Here is a 22,851-nt window from a genome sequence, read left to right on the forward strand (position 1 = left end):
CTTACGTAAACCACAGAAACTGCTTCAATGACACTTGCTTTCCCCATCTCTAAAGGAGGAATAAAACCTGTCCTGCTGACTTCTCAGAGGATCAGTTTCAGACAGAAATAAGATAAAGCTCGCACAGTGCTACCAAATGGGGGACCTCCATAGCTCACTTCTGTGGCTGTTCCTAGGGCCTACTTTTAACTCTTATCAACTATTTTGCACATGTTGACCTGAGCTTCTCAACGGACCAGAAGCAAATACATATCTTACTAAAGAAGTAGGAAGGAGGCACATTACAGATAGAAATTTTATGATGTGCTTTATGGTTTATAAATCACTTAAAGTTCACCATTTATTTTGATTCTTATAAGAACTTTCTTTATGGAAAGAATCATTATCCTCATTTCATCTCCTAGATAAACAGTAAATCATGTAGCACATAGATGGTTTTTCCAAGGCTTTGGAGGAGATGGTAGAGCTGGGATTTGGATCTAGTTTTCTCTGAGTCAAATTCCTTTGATCTTTCCTCAAAGTCGCTTTCATTTTGTCCTTTAACATCTGAGCAGGCAGAGAACGCATGTCGTGTCTTGGGTTCAGAACACACGCCATGTCTTCTTACTTTCCTTGCCCCTTTCTTCCCTGACAACGTCACACCCGAGGAACAGCGCAGAGGCGGTGACTGACTGGGGAAATGGTGACACCCATTCTAAACTTCAGGCTCAGCTTCTCATTGTCTGGGGGCCTGAAGGTAAATTTTTGCACAAGGGAAGTGAAGAAAATAAACAGCTCAGATCTGGCCAACTGTTCTCCAAGGCATGCCCGCTTTCCTGTAAAACAAAATCAAAAGACAAGTTATCTTCTCAGGCGGCACTGGTGCCTAACAGAGATTGGTATCCTCAATCACATCCTAAAAAAACCGGAGCAGAGTAAGGGCCTGTAGGCTCCAGGGCTCTCTGGCCAGCAGCTTATTTAAGTCTGACAACCACTTGGGTTCACCAATGCATAGAAAGTAGAAGTCCGGAAACACAAAGTCAAATGCCTTCAGGGGTCAGGCAGGCGAGCTTCCAGGGTGAAATTGCAGGGTGTAGGACCATAGAAGTGGAACTCCTGGGCTGAGCTAGAAAGTGGGTGTTTAGCCTAAGGGCTAAAAAAATCATTTAACAAACATGACCAGAAAAAAGACAACAAAAACAACCAAACATGTTAACTTTTTTAATCTTTAAAAGGAAATTGTTCAAAATGTAAGGAAGTCAATGTCAGAAGAGAATTCCTAAGGTATAAGTCATCTTCTCCTTGTACTACTTTTCCTCCTTAATCATGGGGGGCCTACTGGCATGGCTGGCCCTCTGTATTGGGATTGCTTTGGCCTCCATCCTTCAGACTTCTATCTCCTGATCCATTTAACTGGTCCTCATCCTATCACATCTTCTGTGGGACTCCCCAGATAAATTGCTTGCCTTCTATGAATTTCATTCTTCTCAGTCAGAGAAAGAGATGGTGAGAACAAAATAGCTTCAATTTCTCCCTCTCCTTGGCTCCACATCATCTAAAATGTGATATCATAGCTCTTCCCATCAAAAATTGTAGTAATATCCCCTCCCCTGAAACGGGGGCTGGCCTTATGACTGGCGTTGGCCAACATAATGCAATGGAAGTGATGGTGTGTTAGTTCCCAGTCTGGACCTTAAGAGGCCTGGGTGCTTCCATTCTCCCCTTTTGACCTTACCACCACCATGTGACTAGGCCAGGACAGCTTGCTGGAGGATGAGGGATAATGTGAGAAGAGCCCCACTGTCCCAGCTGAGGATATCCTAGATTAGCCATCAGCCTGTTGACCTGTAGCCAAGATCAGAGAGATCAAGGGGACGCAGCCAAGATTAGCAGAGTCACATATCTGACTTCTAGACTTGTGAGCAATAATTCATGCTTACTGTTTTAAGATGCAGAGTTTTGGACTCTTTGTTATGTAGCAATATGCTAACTGATGAGTATGTTATTAAATTGGTCAATCTTAAAGTAGAGAAGCCTTACATGGGGTAGTAAGCTACGTTCTAGTCATACTAGAGAAAACACTATACTAAAATATGAAAACTTGAGTTTTAGGTCCTGTTCTGCAAGTTCCTTGAGCGTATAATCTTGGATAAGAAACAACTCTCTCTTATTTTTAGTTATCTTAAATTAAAAGGAGATGCCAATCCATTTCCTGTCTATTAATAACTGCAAATGAAGTATCTAAAAGAGTGCAATACAACTCTCAACAAAGCAGCAGAGAGCCACCATGTATAGTTTTTAAAAATACTACTGCTAATTCAGATAAGATATATATGCGTGTGTGTGTGTGTGTGTATATATATATATATATATAAAATATATATATATATATATATATATATATATATATTTTAACAGGAGACATGAAGCAACTCTGAGAAAGAGGCTTCAGTCATGTGAAGAAAATGTATCCAGGCATCACTTAGCCTAGAAGATCCTTTTTCCTTTCAAAGCCATGGACTTCGAACAAGATTTCCCTCATCATAGGTACAGCTAGCATTGGGTGAAGCATTTTTGTGGAATGCAGAGAAGGTCACATTGCTAGCATTTCCACATGGATGTGGTGCAAGAGCCAAAGAACAGGAATAATTAATTATCATAATTGGAACATAACAGCTGAAACTTTGTGCTGTAATACAAAATTTGAAATTATTGTAGACAGGAAGACTGGAAGGTATTCCTACATCTTATATCAGCTTTCCTATTCAAAGTGAATTGTCCAGTGTGGGCACAGGTGACAGAATCAGATGAAGAAAGACAAAGGCAGAATCTATCATCAGAATCAGCCCAGAGACACCTAAGGCAACACAGCACATGAGGCGAGCATGGGCTTTGGAGTCACACCAATGTGGGTTGTTCCACTTCTGCCCTTTCTGAAACTTAGTGTCACCCTCAGTAAAATGATCTTGTCTCAGAACATCCATACATACTTTAACAATAAGCAAACTATCATGCATTCCACAGTGTGAGTTTGCATAGCATTTAGTTATTTTCAGTAGATAGCATTAGGAAGAACACACACTTTAGTTTTCGATAAGTCTGGTTGACTTTGATCCTAGCTCTGCCATATGAGTTTCATGACTTTAGTTTCTATACTTGGTTAAGCCTCAGTTTCCTTATCACTAAAGTGGTTATAGTAATATAAACATTACATAATTACACTAGAACATATGCATCATGGCAGCAGTTTTGCTTTGTTTTCTGTTTCACTCATTCATTGTCATACCGCCAGGGCTGAATGTTTGACACATAATAGATGCTCAGTAAATATTGATGGAATTAAAGAATTGTGAAATTATTTGAAACAATCTTTGCAACATATCTAACTTAAAACCTGGAATATACTAAGAATTTTTGTTATTGATTTTTCAATGTCATGAGTTAAAAATATCTTTTTGGACCTGGTTATCTTAAAAACAGGAGAAAAAAAGTTTTCACAGCGTCTTATTTCCTAATTTTCAAGTTACATATTATATAAATGTATTAATTAGATTTTTAAAAAGGAATTAAAATTTACAGACTACAAAGAACCTTTTCAAGGGAGTCCTTAGAGCGTAGAATCCAATCTACTTAAGCCACTGACCGATGCCCATGTGGCAAATAAGTTTCTCCTTCCCCTTGTTCCTCTCTATCTCCTATTATAGATCAGCTCTATTTCTGTATGAGTGGGCAGCCCTTAAAAGGAACTGAGGGCATTTTAAAATTTAGTAAAGATGGCAGCACCCGACCGGGCACGGTGGCTCATGCCTGTAATTCCAGCACTTTGGGAGGCTGAAGCGGGTGGATCACCTGAGGTCAGGAGTTCCAGACCAGCCTGGCCAACATGGTGAAACCTGTCTCTACTAAAAATATAAAAAATTTGCCTGGCATGGTGGTGCATGCCTGTAATCCCAGTTACTCAGAAGGCTGATGCAGGAGAATTGCTTGAATCTGGGGAGGCAGAGGTTGCAGTAAGCAGAGATTGTGCCATTGCACTCCAGCCTGGGCAACAAGAGTAAAACTCTGTTTCAAAAAAAAAAAAACAAAAAACAGATGGCAGCCCCCAATCCTCTTTGTGAGCTGGAGATGGAGTCTGAGTCTCGGTCCCTGGTGTTCCAGAGGACAGAACGCAGAAAAGCTGCAATCTCCAGCAGAGGCAAGGGAGGGCTTAGGAAGTAAGGGCAGGCTAAAGCAATGCCCAGCCCTAGAAATCCCAGGGCTGTCCCCAGCAGCAAGATGGAGTGAGTCTCACTGGCCAGGCTGTCTGGAGACATTCCAATGAAAGCCAAGGAATACAGGGAGAGGACAGGGAGGGTGGGAGAGGTGCCCTGGACTCCCATCCACCTGTTTATTACAACTTACCTATTGAGAAAGGCATAAAGGCTTCCCTTTTCTTAAACTGTCCATTCTCCAGAAAATGCCCTGGATTGAATGTGTCAGGGGTGGCCCACTCTGTGGGGTCCCTGTGCAGCGCCGTCAAATTGGTCAGGATCATGGTTCCCTAGAGAAGGCAGCAGAGACTCAGGCAAGGCTTGACCCATGAAAATGCACATCTTTGCAGAGGGGTGCTCATCCTCGGGCTTCCATGCTGGGAGTCTGACCATACTCTGAACTGCCCCACCCTCCCCCACTGTGGTACACAGTCTCTTGTGCCCCCCAACCCAGGGCCCTCCTCTTTGTCTGGACAGCTTACAAATTAGATTGGATTTCCCTCCTGGGAATTTGAACTGGGGTGTTTGGCTACTTTGACTGCAGGATGGATCTTCCTTACAGGGATAGGTCGGTTTAGGTAGGTCTTGGAAGGAGGGGACATGAATATACTGAGGAATAATGCAACAGTCAGTCTGCACTGTACCAAGACCAGCCCAGCTGCTTAGTGAAGCCGTAATGATGGCAGCCCTACCAAGGTAAAAGACATCTCATTCATCTTGGTTTTGCCATTCTCTTTCCTCCAGTGTCTAGTACATGGCACCTCGCACCCCACTCCCCACAGTATGTTTAGTAATAGATCAGACAGATCCATGAAAGGAGCCCCTGTCCATCCAAGTACATACTAAGAAACACAGGAATCCCTAGAGGGAGATTTTCCTTTACTCTGCCTTTATCCAACCCATCAGCAAGACTGGTCAATTTTGCTTTCACCTCCATTCCATGTCTACCATGCCCACTTAGCCCAGACTGCTTCCTGGCTTCCTGGACCCCTGTAATAGTTTTCTGTGCCCCAAAGCCTCTGGCCTCTTTCAATCTGCTTCACACTCTGGAAGAGAGTGTGCTTCCAGCATGATTTAGTCATGTCACTCCCCGCCCCCCACAGCCTCCCACCGCTCATACCTAGGACTTGACACACTTCAACAGTTACCCATTGCTCTCAGGGCAAAGCCCCATTACCTGGTCCCTGTCTGGGCCATTCTCTTCCTCTGCCTGCACTCCCACTACAGGACCCTTCTTTCAGTTTCTGAAACATGCTGTGTTCCTACTTATTTCAAAACCCTTTTTAAATGCTGTTTGCCTTGCTAGAAATGTTCTTCCTTCCCACTTGGTCATCATGCTGACTCTTAATCATCCGTTATCCTCAGCTCAAATATCCCTTCCTTTTGGAAGCCTTCCCTGACCACTCCTGCTAGTCTGTGTTTTTAAAGACCACAGTGAGTTTTTTTCTGGGGAGGCAGTTATCATGTTTCTAAATATTACTTGCATGATTAATTTTCTCAGGGTTGTTTTGCCAGACCTGAGCATTTCAGGTACTTAGTGTTTGTTGAACTCATTCAAATATTAACATATTAATATAATATTAATTCAAGAAATGAATGTCAATAATTTTCAATATTAGTAATAACTGCTACTGTAAGCACTTTCTGTATTAAGCACTAGGTTAAATGGCCTACATGCATAATTTCATTTTATCTCCAAGTGGATCTTGTAAGGTAGGTTTCAATGCATTTTACAGATGCAGAAGTTGAAGCTTTGAGAGTCACACAGTAGGAAGAGGCAGAGCCATGATTTAAACTAGGTCTATTTGACGTCAAAGTGATAGGTTGTAGGTAGACTGTGTAACACACAGTTACTTCAATTTGTCAGTTCCCAAGATGGTTATTAAAGCTGACAAAAATAAGTGGCAGAAGTCTGTTGAGCTGAGCTGGTTTCCTTGAGTCAAATAAACTGCTAGAAAAACACAAACAGCACCTGGGGAATTTAGGCCTCAGCCTTTGCCCACTGGATGGTCAATCAGTAAGGAAACAGTAAATGTAACAGCTGCTTTTCCTGGCTCTGTAGGGATAGTAACCAAGCAGTGTCCAATGGGTGAACTCTTCTGATTCTGTCTCTTGAGATTTTCTCCAGGTATGACACACTCAGAGGTACTTAGACAAACTGGAAGAGATCCACAGAGGCTGACCATAGTGGTGAGAAAGCAAGGAAAGGAACTGAAGATGTGCAGTGTGTGGAGAGAGCACTAGAGAGCACAGGATGGCTGCCTGTAGAGACCCGAAGGGTGGTGAGTGGGAGGCATCAGGATTCTGTTTGTTGCAGAAACAGAAAATGAAATACTGCATGTTCTTACTGATAAGGGAAGCTAAACATTGGGTAGACATGGACATAAAGATAGGAACAATAGACACTGGAGATTACTGGAGGAGAAAGGAGGGACAAGGGTTGAAAAACTAGCAACTGGGTACTATGCCAGCCACCTGGGTAATAGTTCAATTGTAATCCACACTTCAGCATCATACAATGTACCCTTGAAGCAAAACCTACACATGTACTCCCTGAACCTAAAACAAAAGTTGAAAGAAAAATAAACAGTTCCATTTGTGAGTACAGGGAATTTAACCGAGACCAACTGAAAAAATAGCAGGAAGATGCTTTTAAAGTTAAAATAAAGCAGCTCCTGTGAAGGGAGCACAGTGCTGTACCAAAACAAACATACAAACAAACAAACAAACAAAAAAACAGAACAGATCTGCTTTCAGATCCCAACTCTTTGTAGTGGAGAGATCTCCTGCAAACCTAATTTTTCTGAGGCTTGACTTTGCAATCCATAACATGGGAATAACAAGCTTCTTCTGAGTAAACTTATTCAGAGAATTGAGTAAGACATTTTGAAAGAGGCCACATTGTCCATGAACCATAATCATTGCTTAATAAATGTTCGCTTCTTTCTTTCCCTTTCCAGTAATGAATATTGCACATACTTAGATTGGCTTCCTTGTAAGATAATAAATTACACATCATGGGACTATAAGAAAAAAACTGGAAAAATACCTGTGGGGATATTATGTTAAAAACAGCAGCATAAATGTGATGTTGGCCCAGGTGGTCTTAAATGTCCTTTCGCATTTTAACATTCTAGAATCCCAGGATCGGGAAGCAGAATTTCCCAAAGTTTAACAGATCCCTAGTCTGGTGAGATGTTCTACCAAAACAAAAACAAAAACAAAAACAAAAAAAAATGTGTTCTATGATAAAGTCTGACCTAGAACTGCTGCCTGTCGTGGGCTCACAGAGTCACAATGCACATTAACATAGTAAAAACACTGAGAAGCCCCACAGCAAAGGAAAGCCAGTATTTATCTAAACATATTTGACGTAGGAATCCTTCCTGCTTCCTTCCCCGCCATATCTATTTATATCTAGTTGAAGACTACACATAAAGAAAATCTAGTACTATATCAGGTACAGATATCTTTCTCTTCCATTTAAATGATTCCTTAGGACAAGAACAAATGTCACTTCTCAAGTTCAGGTTTCTACCATCTAAAAGATGGGCTTGAAGACCTGAGGCCAGGCATGTTAATTACCTTGGGCAGGTGGTACCCAGCAAAAGTACTGTCAACTGTGACTTCCCTGGGAACATTCAGGGGGATGATGTTGCCCATTCTCTGCACCTCATGGATGACAGCATTGGTGTAGGGCATGGACTCCCGGACGGCGGTGCTCGGCTGCTGCCCATGGCCAATCACTCCGTCAATCTCAGCTTGTACTTTTTCTGGTAAAGAAAGGAGGGTTCTATTATTTTTTCAACGTTTCTGCTTCATTTTAAAGAGGTATCAGTGATCTCCAAGATCTCATCTGTTGTATTTCAGTTAGTGACCAGGTTGCAAGAAATAAAATGGTTTTTAACCTTTTGAAAGGCTCATTCAGAAAACTACAAACTCTAAAAATCTTTTTGAGCCTGGTTATGTTATGTGGTGAACTAATCAAGATTAACATGGCTAAACTCCATCAGACCCCAGCAGACTTGGTGTCTGGTGAAGACCCACTTTCTGGTATATAAATGGCACTTTCTCACTCTGTCCTTACATGGCAGAAAAAGTGAGGCAGCTCTCTGGAGTCTCTTTGATAACAGTACGACTCCCATTCCTGAAGGCTAATCACCTCCCAGAGGTCCCACCTCCTGTATCATCATACTGGTAACGAGGTTTCGACATGTAAATTTGGGCTGGGGTGGGCCAAATATTCAACCCATAGCAGGTCTACAGACTCTAAGTTCTCAGTAGACATGTAAGAGTGGAAAGTGGGCCCTGCGGTGAGACCAATCCAGTTGCAAACTCTTGCTCCACAATATTGATCCTGCAAGTTATTTATACTCTTTAAACCTCAGTTTCCTTATTTGATCAGTGAGGATAAACCCACCTTCATCTTAAGGATGTTTTGAGATTTACGTGAACTGATGTTTTGAGATTTGTGTGAACAGATAGAACTGCTACCAGTTTCTTTCATTGGTTGAGTGCTCACCTAACCAATGATAGAAAATGACAGAAACTGGTAGCAATCCTGTCTCTTTCCTCTATGTCTAAAGTAATAGACATTTTAGCTGGTGATCTGATTGTCCAGTTAAATAATACATTTTGCAGGTCCCATTGGAACTACGTTGATCATATTACTAAATTCTGGCTAATAGCATGTAAGCAGAAGTGATGTTTAATCCTTAAAACAAGCTCTTTTTTTATTGCATTTTAGGTTCTGGGGTACATGTGAAGAACATGCAAGATTGTTGCATAGGTACACACATAGCAGTGTGATTTTCTGCCTTCCTCCCCTTCACCTATATCTGGCATTTCTCCACATGCTATCTCTCCCCAACTCCCCACCCCACATTGTCCCTCCCCTATTTCTCCCCAACAGACCCCTGTGTGTGATGCTCCACTCCCTGTGTCCGTGGGTTCTCGTTGTTCAACACCCACCTATGAGTGAGAACATGTGGTGTTTGATTTTCTGTTCTTGTGTCAGTTTGCTGAGAATGATGGTTTCCAGGTTCATCCATGTCCCTACAAAGGACACGAACTCATTGTTTTTGATAGCTGCATAATATTCCATGGTGTATATGTGCCACATTTTCCCTGTCCAGTCAATCATCGATGGGCATTTGGGTTGGTTCCAGGTCTTTGCTATTGTAAACAGTGCTGTAATGAACATTGGTGTGCATCTATCCTTATAGTAGAGTGATTTATAATCCTTTGAATATATACCCAGTAATGGGATTGCTGGGTCAAATGGAATTTCTATTTCTTGGTCCTTGAGGAATCCCCACAATGTCTTCCACAATGGTTGAATAATTTACACTCCCACCAACAGTGTAAAAGTGTTCCTATTTCTCCACATCCTCTCCAGCATCTGTTGTCTCCAGATTTTTTAATGACTGCCATTCTAATTGGCATGAGATGGTATCTCAATGTTGTTTTGATTTGCATTTCTCTGATGACCAGTGATGATGAGCATTTTTTCCTATGTTTGTTGGCCTCATGTATGTCTTCTTTTGTAAAGTATCTATTCATATCCTTTACCCGCTTTTGAATGGGCTTGTTTGTTTTTTTCTTGTAAATCTGTTTTAGTTCTTTGTAGATTCTGGATATCAGCCCTTTGTCAGATGGGTAGACTGCAAACATTTTTTCCCATTCTGTTGGTTGCCGATTCACACTAATGACTGTTTCTTTTGCTGTACAGGAGCTGTGGAGTTTGATTAGGTCTCATTTGTCTATTTTGGTTTTTGCTGCCAATGCTTTTGGTGTTTTGGTCATGAAGTCCTTGTCTACGCCTATGTCCTGAATGCTTTTGCCTAGATTTTCTTCTAGGGTTTTTATAGTGTTAGGACTTATGTTTAAGTCTTTAATCCATCTGGAGTTAATTTTAGTGTAAGGTGTTAGGAAGGGGTCCAGTTTCTGCTTTCTGCACATGGCTAGCCAGTTTCCCCAACACTATTTATTAAACAGGGACTCCTTTCCCTATTGAGAACAAGCTCTTAAAGGAAGGATATGTGCTTCCTCCCCACTTTTCGCTTTCTACTGGTGGAAAGCCTTTTGGTAAGCCATCTTACAGAGTGCTACCAAGGACGTCATTCATTCTAGTCACAACAGAGCAACAAGTTGGAAGGAGTTTGAAACCCTAATGGCTTTGCAAAGTCTAGTTTGGATGTTTTCTTACCTGAAAGAGAAATAAACTATCATTTTCAAAAAACATTTTAATTGGGGGTAAAATACCCATAACATAAAATATACTATCTTAGAATTTTAAAATGAACAGTTCAGTAGTATTAAATATATTCATGTTATTATGCAATCAGTCTCCGGAAATTTTTCATCTTGCAAAACTGAAGTCGACTGACTTGATTGATTTCCCTCTTGCCTCTGAGCTTCTTGAGGACAGGAACTCTCTCTTACATTTGTATTACCTGAGCCCATCACAGTTCAGCCTCTATATCCCCTCCCTCAGCCTCTGGCCACCACCATTCTACTTCATTTCTCTATGAATTTCACTACTCTAGATAACTCATGTAAGTTGCATCATACAGTGCTTGTGTGTTTGTTGCTAGCCTTTTTAACTGAGCATGACCCTGGATGCATATACCCAAATATACACATATAAAGCATACATTTATGCAGATGCAGATGAAAAAAATAAAGTTCTGTGAACAAACTTACCTTAGTACACGGGAAGCACTATGATCTTTTCTATTTCTATTTTAAGAAAATAATTGTGATCTTGGTCTACTAAATTGATTTTATGCCTTATTAATAAATGGTTACCCACAATTAGAAATACAGTATTGTTAAGAGTTCCAATCCCCCATGTGTTCAAACTGTTCTGGAAGCTGGAGTAAGAAAAATGATTAGAACATCATTCTTGAGTGGACTATAGTCTGTGGGGAAACTATATGAATAGTATAGAATAAGCCTAGTAATAAAGGCACATTACGTCATCTCTGGAGGGAGAAAATGCTAATAATTTCCTAGGGGAGTACAGAAGCATCTTAGGGAGGTAGTACTTAGCAGATTCTTCAAGAAGATCTAGGAGTTTCTTATGTAGGAAAATTGGGCAAGTAGAGGGAAAAGCATATATCATGACATAGAGGTATAATACAGACTGCAAAGAAAATGACATGTCATTTATTGAGGCCACCATGGAGGGGGGGTGGGGCCAAGCCTGGACAGGAAGAAGGGGCATATAATATACACCAGACTAAGGTGTTTGAACATTATCCAGAAGGAAATGGGAAGGCATCATTTAAAAGAAGGGAAGGGCACAATCTCTAGATTTTCACATCAGAGAGTAACTGTTTCCTGGAACTAGCATAATGTCGACTGACTTCATTGATTTCTCTCTTCCCTCTGAGCTTCTTGAGGACAGGGACTCTCTCTTACATTTGTATTACCTGGCCTACCACAGTTGAGACAGAAAATATGAAGAACGTGCAGTTTCTGAGTCCTCATCACCTCATGACTGTTCTGTCTTTTCATCCTCCAGTGCTACCTTCTGGCTCTGACTTCAGGCAGCATGCCCCAGGAGGCACTATTCTATCCTGGTCCAGGCTCACTCACTGACATGCTCACCTTGGATTTCTGGGTAGAGGGCCATGTAAAGCAGAGCCCATCTCAGTGTAGTGGAAGTTGTCTCGGTCCCAGCAAGGAAGAGGTCCAGGGCGCTACAGATGAGGTTTTCTTCATGGAAACTTGAAGTAGGATTGTCTGTGTGCTAGAAAGGACAACGTTTCATGTTATTTATCGCCCTGATACACAGGCACTTCATCTTAGGAGGAAATTTGGACAAAAATGTCCCCAAAAGAAACAATTTTCTCTTTGGCCTCTTCAGAAGGCAGACTCTTATTACAGCAATATCATTAGCACTGTTCTGCTCCAAGTGCTGGACACCTTTGGATAGATGAATATCAAGACAAATATTTTCTTATGTCTGTAATTTGGGGAAAGCTTTTAGTACAGTGCAACAAGAATAGGATGTGAATAAGACAGATTTGGCATCCAATATTAACCACTTAAATTAGTAGCTGTATGACCTAGGGCAAGTTACTTAACCTCTCTGTTCTTCAGTTTCCTCTTTTATAAACTGGAAATTACAATGCACACCCCTTAAGAGGACATTATGAATTATATCAGTGCAAGGGCACATAGCAAGTACTCAACAAACGTTTGATAACAGAAAGGACAAATGAAATTCCTCTTAAGAACAACAATTCTCATATCTCCTCATTCATCTTTCTTTTCTAATTTGAAGCTCACTGATTCTACCAACCATTCTTCATGATACTCTGTCATCTTTACCATCATCCTCTGGAAGCTTCAATTTGTCCAACGTTTCTCTTGATGTAAATGGGCCCTTCCTTACCTGCACAACATATAGAGAGTCTCCTCTTCTGAGGAGAAAACGATACTTCTATAAATGGCATGCTAGTAAGGTAAAATAAGAAGGAAAGAAATCCACCATTCTTTCCACTCCAGAAAGAGGACTCAGTACCTGATGTGTAAAGATTGTAGTATTGATGCAATAATATTTGTTAATCAGAGGGGCAACTGTGTTAAAGGCCAGGCATCCAATGTGGTTTCCTCCACACTTCTGACCTATAATGTTGGAAGGTGAATAGTACAAGACAGAAGGGAAGGCAAAAGCCAAACTCAGGCCTTAATAAAGTTGGTCTTTAAACTCTGGGATCCAACTCAGCTTTACTTGTCATCTCTATGGGCCTGAGAAAGGGGTAGGTAAATGAGTCCAGGCCCTACCAATGATAAAACAGGGCTTTGAAGATTAACTGCTATGTTCCCCCTTTGTATATAGCTGCAGATAACAGTAGAGAGTAGGGGATGGGGTTGAAAAGGCAGTATTTGGGCATTCACAGGTCTTCAAGCCAAATGCCATAACCCTCATCTTTATCTTTAAGTGCATCACCAATCCTTGAGTTAATGCTATGTTTTCTGAAATATTGCCCCTATATTTAGTCCTGTAGCAGGCTGAATAATCACCCACAAAGATATCCATCCACATCCAAATAGGTGGAGCCTAGGGATGTTATGGGAAACAGGAACTTGGCAGATGTGGTTAAGGATTTTGAGATATGCAGATTATCCTGGATCATCCCAGTGGGCCCAGTATTATCATAATAGTCTTTAGGGAAATCAGAGGGTCAAAGTCAGAGACAAAGGATGTCAGGATGGAAGCAGATACCAGAGAGAAGAGAGATGCTGTGCTTTTGGCTTTGGTGATGAAGGAGGGGGCCACAAGCCAAGGGATACAGGCAGCTCCAATAAGCTGGAAAAGTCATAGAAACAGACTCTCCTCCAGCATATCCAAAGGGAGCCAGCCTAGTCAAAACCTAGTGAAGCTGATTTCATGCTTCTGACATCCAGAACTGTAAGAGAATGAATCTGTGCTATTTTAGGCACCAAGTTTGTGATCATTTATTACAGCAGCAGTTGGAAACTAATATATTCCTATTTGCGCTTTAAGAACAAAATGCAAAATGACTTTGGTTTTCTTACCTTTGACATTTCTTTGAGGTAAGCATCAATAAAGTCTCTTGTTTCTGCAGGATTCCAATCCCTCCTGTGTTTTTCAATCATATGAGAAACAAACAATTTCAGTTTTTCCCAGTGACTGAAGAGAGTTTGGTGGGGTCCAGGCAGGAGTTTCATTATCCATGGAAAGATATTGTAGAGCTAATTGACAAAAACAGAACAATCATGCAGATAACATGGTGCCATTTTTCCACTTTTTAGACAGCAGAAACCATCTTCTCTTTCCATCTTTTTATTTGCTCACACTTAACCCTTGGTTATCCTTGACCCCTCTTTTCTCTGTCACCCCTCTAGCAAAACAGTTCAGCTCTCTGTCAAAAATATATCCAGTCTCAGACCACTTCTCACCACCCCAAGAACATGCCACGAAGAAAAATACTTATGAGACATCTGGGGACATCCAGGTACTGGGTGAGTGTTTGAAGGCATAAAATAATTATTGTTCATGTTTTTTCAGGTGCTGTGGTATTTTATTTTTGTTAAAAGATCTCTTTAGAATTATATACTGAAATATTTATGGATCAAATAACTGAAGTCTGTAATGTGCTCCAAAATAATTCAGGGACAGTGGGAATGTGGTAGTAGGGCAGAGATGCAGATACAATGAGAATGGCCACATGTTGATAATGGTTAGAGTTCATTGATGAGTACACAGTGATTCATGATTGTATTCTCTCTTTTATATACGTTAGTAATTTCAAAAATAAAGTCCTTTTTTTAACCAAAAATTTTTTTTAAACCAAAAAAAATTTTTAAATTTTGTAATGGTATACTGCAAGGACATTGTAATGGTTTAATTCAAGGACATTCTTTTTACTGAGAACACCGAGAAAAGATGAAAAAGATACATGTGTACCCATATAAGCACACATACATACAAACCAAGGTAGTGAGGTAGTTTCCAGGATAAGGCTTAGGGGAAGAAGAAAGCACAGGGGATGAACTCAGTACTTGGGGTCAATTTCTCCTCCACACCCCTGCTCCCAGAAATGTCTTCCAAATTCAGCAAAGAGTCTGAGAGACCAAGAAGCTGAGAAGAGTTTTTGACAAAGACTCAAAGGCTTAGAGTGACAAAAATTGGGGTGTAGGGCCCACCAAGGAAGTAGTGAGGTTTGAACCCCAAAAGGATACACTATATGGAATTAGAAGATGGATGATATTAAATTCTGGTGGGCATGCAAATAATGCAATGAGCTTGGAAATCTTCAAATATCTTTTATATCCAGATACATATATAAAAGAAATGAGTGGATATAACCACAAGAACATTTGCACAAGAATGTTCATGGCAGTTTGATTCACTGTATCCAAAACTTGGAAACAACTTAAATGTCCAACAGTACAGAATAGATTAACAAACAGTGGCACATTCATACAATGAAATATTAATCTGCATTAAAAAAGAGCAATCAACACAGATGAATCTCAAAGCAACTTGCTGAGGAAGAAACTGGATACAGAAGAAAACCTCTGAGGGAGGATGGAGCTGGATAGGTTGTGGAAGGACACAGGGAAGAGAGACTCAAAGGCAATGGCAATCTTGTTGTTCTTTTTAAAAAGAACAACATAGGTGGGTAGGTGTATGTCATATCACATGTTGTACTTTACATGCCTGTTAGAAATGGTTTTTGCATATAAATATTTGATATTACTTAAAAAACTAAAGTTAACAGATTGATTTTAAATAAGTTTGAGTTAAAATCAATTTTGAAAGATTACATTTCAGCTTCATAAGCCCACAAAAAACTACAAGGAAAAACCCATCTGTGTCTGACATTGGCCCCAATTTGCCTAACTAAGATATGGAAAGAAAGCTGTCTTACCTGGCATGTCTTTGAAGCTTCCAAACGTATGACTTCATCCAGTAATTTCAGCAGCTCCTGAAACTGACCATCCTGGTACTCAAAGCGTTTCCCAAAAGTGATGGAGCAAATGATATTGGAAACTGCATTGTTGATCTTGAAGTGAGGGTCAAAAGGCTGTCCTGGAGGTGGAAGAAGGACAGAGATGGATCCTTCTGATGGGTTGGTCTCTGCTTCCTATTGAGAGTCTACTCTATATTGCATAAGACATACATAGTGCAGAACCATATATGAGGCTCTGGCCACATGACCTTACACTGGGTCTGACATACAAGTATTCAGTCAATTCCAGAAAAGTCAAACTGTGGACCAGGGCTTAAATTCAGTAATGTGTTTAGTGACCATCTTCGTGTATTTACTTATAAAATTCTTTAAGGACAGCGTAGTGGTTAAGTTGCTCACTGTTCTGTCTTCATTCCTGGCACAGTGCTGGGCATAGAACAAGCACTTACTCTCTTAGTAAGTATCTGTCCAATGAACAAATGGGCCATAGTCTCTCACATCTGTCGTATGCAATGCTCACCGTTCTCCTCTTTTATTGCTTCAGTGAGGTGGTGGGCCTCCTCCTGTATGCGTTCTTCTAAGCTCTTCTTTCCTAAACCAAAGTTTCTTAGTGCTGTCAGAGTGAACCTTCTTTGCTCCTTCCACACCTGGCCATTTGACATAATCAATCCTGGGTAAAAGACAGTTAACATTATGGTATTCTGATTCCATAATGTGAATATCCAGCAAATGATATGGGGATGTGTATCAGATGAAGGACAGGAGAAGATCATTAAGGCGCTTGAAAACTGCCCAGAGAAATAGTACGAGAGCAATGAATATAACGGCTAACATTTATTGATTCCTCTCAATCTCAGGCACTTTAATATGTATTTTGTTGTGCATCATATAATTTACTACTCACAGAAACTCTTTGGGATATGTACAATTATTACCATCCCCACCCACCCATTTTACTAATGAAAGAACTGAGGAACAAGGGATAAAGAATAAAGTACACTTTACAAGGTCTCACAGTATGTTAGCAACTAAATAGATGTTCAATTTCAGGTCTGCCTAATTCCAAAGCTCATGCTTTGATGATTAGCTACATAAGTAAAATTAATATTTATGTTATGCTAAACACTAGGAATGCACTACTGGATAAGACAATGCCTATACTCTTAAAGAGGCAAAGAAAGGCTTTATAGGAGAGGTCCTATCTAAGCTGGACATGAAAAGATGATGGAAGGGCTCAAGGGAGTAAGTGAAAGTTCCATAAAGAAAGAAGAGTACAGGCAAAGAAAATAAATTTTTTGGTGTGTTTCACAGACCATCATTTGCTTTATAATACAGGTAATGCCACACTCCTTTCAATTTCTTCAATTCCAGAGCACTCCTCAACACCTTTTAATATCTGACTTTGGCCTTCTCACCCAATGAATTGGTCCTCCTTGATGTCATATCCAGGGAGACCTTTTGACCTCATCTTACCTGGTGCAGCATTAGACACGTCTTTCTTGAAATACTGCCTTCCAGTGTGCCCAGGATACCACTCTCTCCAAATTTTCTTCCTAATTCTCTGTCAGCAACTTCCTATATCTTTGTTGGTTCATCTATGAAATCTTGAAATGGTGGAGTTCTTCAGGAACTTCTTCCTCTTTTTTTCCTCACCCTATACTCTATTTCTGAGAAATCTTATCAACTCCTAAAATTGTAAATAACATCTATTGATAGTGACCATCTATTTCTGTCCCTGAGCTCCAGAAGCATATATACAACACTGCCTGCTTGACTTTGCTGACTTAAAGACATTTTGAATTCTGCATATCCATGATTGAACTCACAATATTCTCCATAAGACTTTTCACCCATGCCCGGCTAAACCAAATACCTTGTCCTCTTCTAAGTGTTCCTTCTTTCCATCATCTACCCTTTTGAGTGTCACCTCAACACCTGCTTCTCTCTGCACCCAGGTCATCATGTCTTATGAGGTGTACCTCCTGGATATCTAAAATCCAGGTGTACACTGCCACTATCTTGATCTAACCTACTGTTATTTCTCTACTGGTATTGGACCCCCTAGCCTGAGCTACCACTGTCTCTAACCTAAAATGCCACAAAAGTCATTTGCTGCTTTTCTTCTATGCTCTACATGGCAGCCTCAATAAATCCTAGAAATCTACAGTGTAAATATGATAATTTTTTCCCTTCTCTACTTAAAGCCATTCAAGAGCTTCCATTAATGTTAGGATAAAAACTAATGTTCTTAACAGGAACTTGCATGAACTACTCCTGACCAAGCTCAGCAGCTTCATCTGTCTTTAATTATCTCCTTTTAATTCCCATGCTTGTCACGTTGGCCACCTTTCATTTCTTCACATTCCTTCTCCTTTTCACTTCAGGGACTTTTCAGAGTCTATTCTGTCTACCAGATTATTTTATCAGTTTATTAAATGAATAGTTATTTACTTACTTTTTCTGCATCCTAGGACTACATTAGTAAGTACATCCTGCACTCGACTTTATAACACTGTAGGCTTCTAATTATTACAGTTGACTGATACTATTTTTCTCGCTGCATTGAATATAAGCTACATAGGACATGGATTTTATCTCTTCTACTCATTGTTACATCACTCATGCCTAGTACTGTGCATCACAAAGCAGATAATACAGTGAATGGATGTAGAATTAATAGATGAAATATTTCAAAGAATCGAGAAGCACCTAAAAGTGGTGCTTTGATAGAGTCATAGATTTGAGATTTTCATTTCAATTTTTAAATGTTTCCGTATATTTAATGGTAATCTTCACTGTTCATACCAATCTGTTCTAACATGGACCGGAAAGCTCAAGATCATCTGTGTGCGACAACCTTAATAAAAGAGAATAAGGAACTAGAGACAGGAAGAAGCAGCGGCAGATGGAGGCAGAGCCACATCCATTTTCCTAAGGGAAGAGGGTTGGAAGAGGAAAGCAGAGAGAACATGTTCCTCAGCTATAAATGGGTAATGTGGTTACTTCCTTGTAAAAGCATCCAGAGTAGGTTTGGGCAGGGCATGCGGCTTCTCCCAAATCCAAGTTAGGGATGGTTTTATCAAATCCTCGGAGGGAGTGGCTTCAATCAGGAAATGTGAATATCCAACTTCCTTAGTGGCAGGAAGTTTACAAAGGGGCTGGTTTCTGGGAGTGTTGGAAAATTAGTCACCAAGATGCCTTCAACAGACTATAGGAATCTCAACATCAAACACCCACCTTTCAATGGCCAAGAAACTTACCATTTTTCTTAAAGATACGTTCTCTTATAGGGGTCACAGGGCGGCTCCCAAAGTTTTGGTCCATGTGGATAAGGGCTTCTTTGATTAAGGGCAAGCCAGTAATAAGAACTGCAGAAATGTTACCAAGCTCCAAGCTAAAAAGGTTCCCATATTTCTTCACAAACTGAAAAACAGTTAAATAGCGATAGGTGAATATGCACATGTTCACGTGTTTAGAGATGGAGGATGGGTGTGTGTAGCTGGGGGGCACATATTGAGAGGAGTGTGTGTGTGTGTGTGTGTGTGTGTGTGTGTGTGTATATATGTGTACATTGATGTCATGGGAATGCTTTTATTTCATTTTCTCCTCCTATCAACAAGGCTCAGATTCAATTCACTTCAGGATGTGAGAGTTTCCTTATAAAGTATCTATTTATATAGATATAGCTTCAACCAACATGAATTGAGTGAGCATCTATCATGTGTCCCTAGAGCAAGGCATGAGGATAAAGCTGTAATAAGTAGATAAGTTCTGGCCATGTGCAGTGGCTCGTGCCTGTAATCACAACACTTTGGGAGGCCAAGGTAGGCAGATTGCTTGAGCCCAGGAATTCGAGACCAGTCGGGGCAACATAGTGAGACCCTGTATTTACAAAATAATAAAAAATTAGCTGGGTATGGTGGTACACGCCTGTGGTCCCAGCTACTCAGGAAGCTGAGGTGGGAAGGTCACTTGAGCCTGAGAGATTGAGCCATGATCATGCCACTGCACTCCAACCTGGGTGATAGAGTGAGAGCCTATCTCAATCTATAGACACAGTAAACAAGATTTCTAACCCCAAGCATCCTAGAGTCTAGTGAATAGAGAGAATTCAGCACATCTGAATTCTCATCTGAACACTAATCGTGTCTCAGTCACTTAAGAAGGCTGACACATGATTATTGTTAATCTGGTGTACCAACCAAGGACTTCTTAGTAAATCATAAATAGCTGTTTAACCAAAAGAGAATGTCCCCTTCCTAGAGTGGACATAGATAATAGAAACATATGCTAGATAATAGAAGGTGCATTATATGGTAGTGGCAAGGCTTGGAGGAAAGCCCTCGAGCTCTGGAGTTATGTAATAGTCTGGGCTATACAGTTCAATCATTTTAGGCTCTTGGGGAAGTTGCTTTATTTTCTGAGCCTCAGCTCCCCAGCTATAAAAGAGAGAAAATTATTCCTCCCTTTTTGGGTTCTGCAAGGAAGAATGAGAGCAGCAATGTGAAAGGCACTTTGTCTTCTGGTTCCAGGCGCACAGCCACCCAGATAGTCTCCGAGGAATGAAAGAGCTCTGTGTGCAAAGGGCTGTGGATGCATTCTCATGGTGGCAGAGAGTACAGGAGCCCACTGGTGTGTGGGAAGAAGGCACTCATGGTCACAGGCAGCCATTGCTAAGCACCTTTCATATTTTATCTCTTTAATCTCACAACCACCCTATAGTAGTAATAATTTTTCTCATCTTTCAAGAAGGAAAATGAATCATAGCTGAAATAACATAGCCAAGGTGACAAAGTTGTTGAGTGGTGCAGGGAAGTTGCCAGGCATTGTGTAAAGACATGAATCTGAGATGGCTCCAGAACCTTAGAGTTTAATGGGAGTGATAGAGTGAAAGTAAGAATGAATGAGAGTGAGAGAGTCTGCAGGCAGTGGTAACAATCCAAAGGGCTCCATTTCCTTCAGATATGTGTGGCCTCTTCTCCCCAACCCAAATGCCTTTGCACTTACATTTCACCATGTTCCTCTTAGAGTCCTGTGCCTAATGGTCCCCATCAGAGCAAGTACAATGGATTCAGTCACATCCCACCACCTTGCTCCCACATTGAAGACCAAGCCTCAACTCAGTCCTTGTATTCTTTTTACCCAGAGTCCTTGATCAGTCTTTATCTCCTACACAGCATGTCCTGTCCTGCTAGAAAGTGCAGAACTGAGATTCAATCGCAAGTCAGTTTGCTCCTAAAGTATGCGTCTTTGATTCTAAGAAACAGCAGTAATGGGAACATACACATTAAGCACATTTTTTTAATGTTTCCTTGCTAAATTCCTAGATGAACTTCTTAGGCCTGACAAGAAGGATTTCTTGACTAATGCAGAACATTACATAAAAATGCTTTTTGAATAGCTGAAAAATCTCAGGTTAAGTTAAATGACTTCTAACTGGCAAAGTATACAGCCTAGAATCTCAGCTTGTACTTGGGAGAGATTCAGAACTCAATTACTATTTACCGAAATAAAGTTTCACAAATTTTATTTATACCAACATTCTGCCACAGCATAATTCTAGTTAAACAGAACTAGATCAAAAACTTATATGGTATCATCAACTGTTTAAACACTGGGTAGGTAGGAGCCCTGGGATGAGGATGGCAATGTCTAGCAATTCTTGTGTGTACCCTGTCAGTCATTATACCAATTGCTTTAGAAAAATTCAGTGACACAGAGGGCCTCTGAGAAGACTTTGTAAGGCAGAGCACACTTTTCAATTGTATATCATTAATTGAGCCATGAAAAAACCCTCAACAGAATAAGGAAACAAAATGTGGTAAAAATAAGATGCTTTGAAAGGCAAAAACAGGCATAAAATCAGAAGAGAAAATAGAAAAAGAAAAGAACTGAAACACAATCTATAAAAGTAAAACAAAAGCAATAGAAGACAGGAAATGTACTGCTAAGAATAAAAATTTCAAATGTGACATTAGCATTTAAAAAACAAAATAAATGTTTACAGCAAAGAGGAAGAAGTAAAGAACTAGTGGGAGACGAGATTGAACTACTGAACTGTGGCTACCAAGAGATATAAAGTTGACAGAGACTCCACTGAATCTAAATTTTTAAACTTAAGAATCAACAGAACAAAGACATGAAAAGAGGAAAAGAAAAACAGAAACAGAGTGTACTAATTCACACTCTTGCCAGCAGTAGGTCAGAGGGCCTGTTCCCCTGAACTCTAACCAACACTCAGCTCTGTGTGTGTGTGTGTGTGTGTGTGTGTGTGTGTGTGTGTGTGTGTGTGATCCTAATAGGCATGAAAATGCATGCTGTTTCTCTAAGGTTTAACATCTTTCCCTCACTCTAGATGTTGTATTTTTAAAGTCACATGTGTACGTCTCTCAAACACTTCTGTTTCAAAGTATTCAACATTTTTCTCATTGATACATAGAATTTCTGATAAAAAGTTGAAAATATAATTTTATTTTCATTTACATGCAAATCTGGAAAGATATCTACCAAGGTCCTACAGAGGTACTGCTAAGTATGTGTGTGTGTGTGTGTGTGTGTGTGTGTGCGTGCGCGCGCACACATGCACACATGCACACATGAACAGTGGTTGCAGGGTGAGCACAAGGACAGGTAAGAGTCTCTCTCTCGTTAAACTGTATTTTAATATGTTGTCTCACTGTGTATGTATTGGCTTTATAGTTGAAAAGCTGTTTTATCCAATAAAGAAAAAAAAAGAAAATAAGGAAATGAGGAATAAAGCTTTAAAACAGTGGCTCTTTACCTTTTTGAGTTATAGAATCCTTTGAAAATATAATATATATCATAGATCTAACTCTCCAAGAAAAACATATATAACTATACACATAAACAGCTTTACATGCAGTTTTAGGAGCTACCAGTCCTCTGTAGCCCAGGAACTCCTTCTAAGAATAACGGTCTCACAGGTAGTTCTTGGGGTTATGTTGGTTTCTAAGAACAGGCTGTGGAAATCAAATTCATGTTCAATTTAACAGGATTTTACGAGATGTGTAAGAGTTACCAGGAAACTTCTGGCACTGGTATATTATATGTGGAGGTAAGATCAATATGATATGATGTTTTTCTAAAGTGTCAAAGTCTCTTGGGAGAGACTGTGCAGAAAAAAAAATTGGAATGCACAGCAGATGACC

General features: G+C 40.2%; 1 protein-coding gene across 3 annotated transcripts in view; it reads right to left on the reverse strand.

Moving 5' to 3' along the window:
• Positions 1-281: 281 nt before the first annotated feature.
• CYP2J2 (cytochrome P450 family 2 subfamily J member 2) overlaps positions 282-22,851 on the reverse strand; it is a 28,360-nt gene continuing 5,790 nt past the window's right edge. For 2 of the 3 annotated variants that reach the window (XM_017544027.2, XM_037744078.1), the window contains exons 2-9: positions 18,943-19,105; positions 16,203-16,352; positions 15,641-15,801; positions 13,782-13,958; positions 11,844-11,985; positions 7,815-8,002; positions 4,381-4,519; positions 282-815 (exon numbers count right to left, since the gene is read on the reverse strand). In XM_017544027.2, coding sequence (XP_017399516.1) covers positions 637-815; positions 4,381-4,519; positions 7,815-8,002; positions 11,844-11,985; positions 13,782-13,958; positions 15,641-15,801; positions 16,203-16,352; positions 18,943-19,105 — 1,299 coding nt within the window. In that variant the 3' untranslated portion in view covers positions 282-636. The remainder of the gene's footprint in view (positions 816-4,380; positions 4,520-7,814; positions 8,003-11,843; positions 11,986-13,781; positions 13,959-15,640; positions 15,802-16,202; positions 16,353-18,942; positions 19,106-22,851) is intronic. The other variant, XM_017544028.2, reaches the window with a different exon arrangement.

The sequence above is a fragment of the Cebus imitator genome, unplaced genomic scaffold (genome assembly GCF_001604975.1).
Source record: "Cebus imitator isolate Cc_AM_T3 unplaced genomic scaffold, Cebus_imitator-1.0 Scaffold163, whole genome shotgun sequence".
Classification (NCBI taxonomy): Eukaryota; Metazoa; Chordata; class Mammalia; order Primates; family Cebidae; genus Cebus; species Cebus imitator.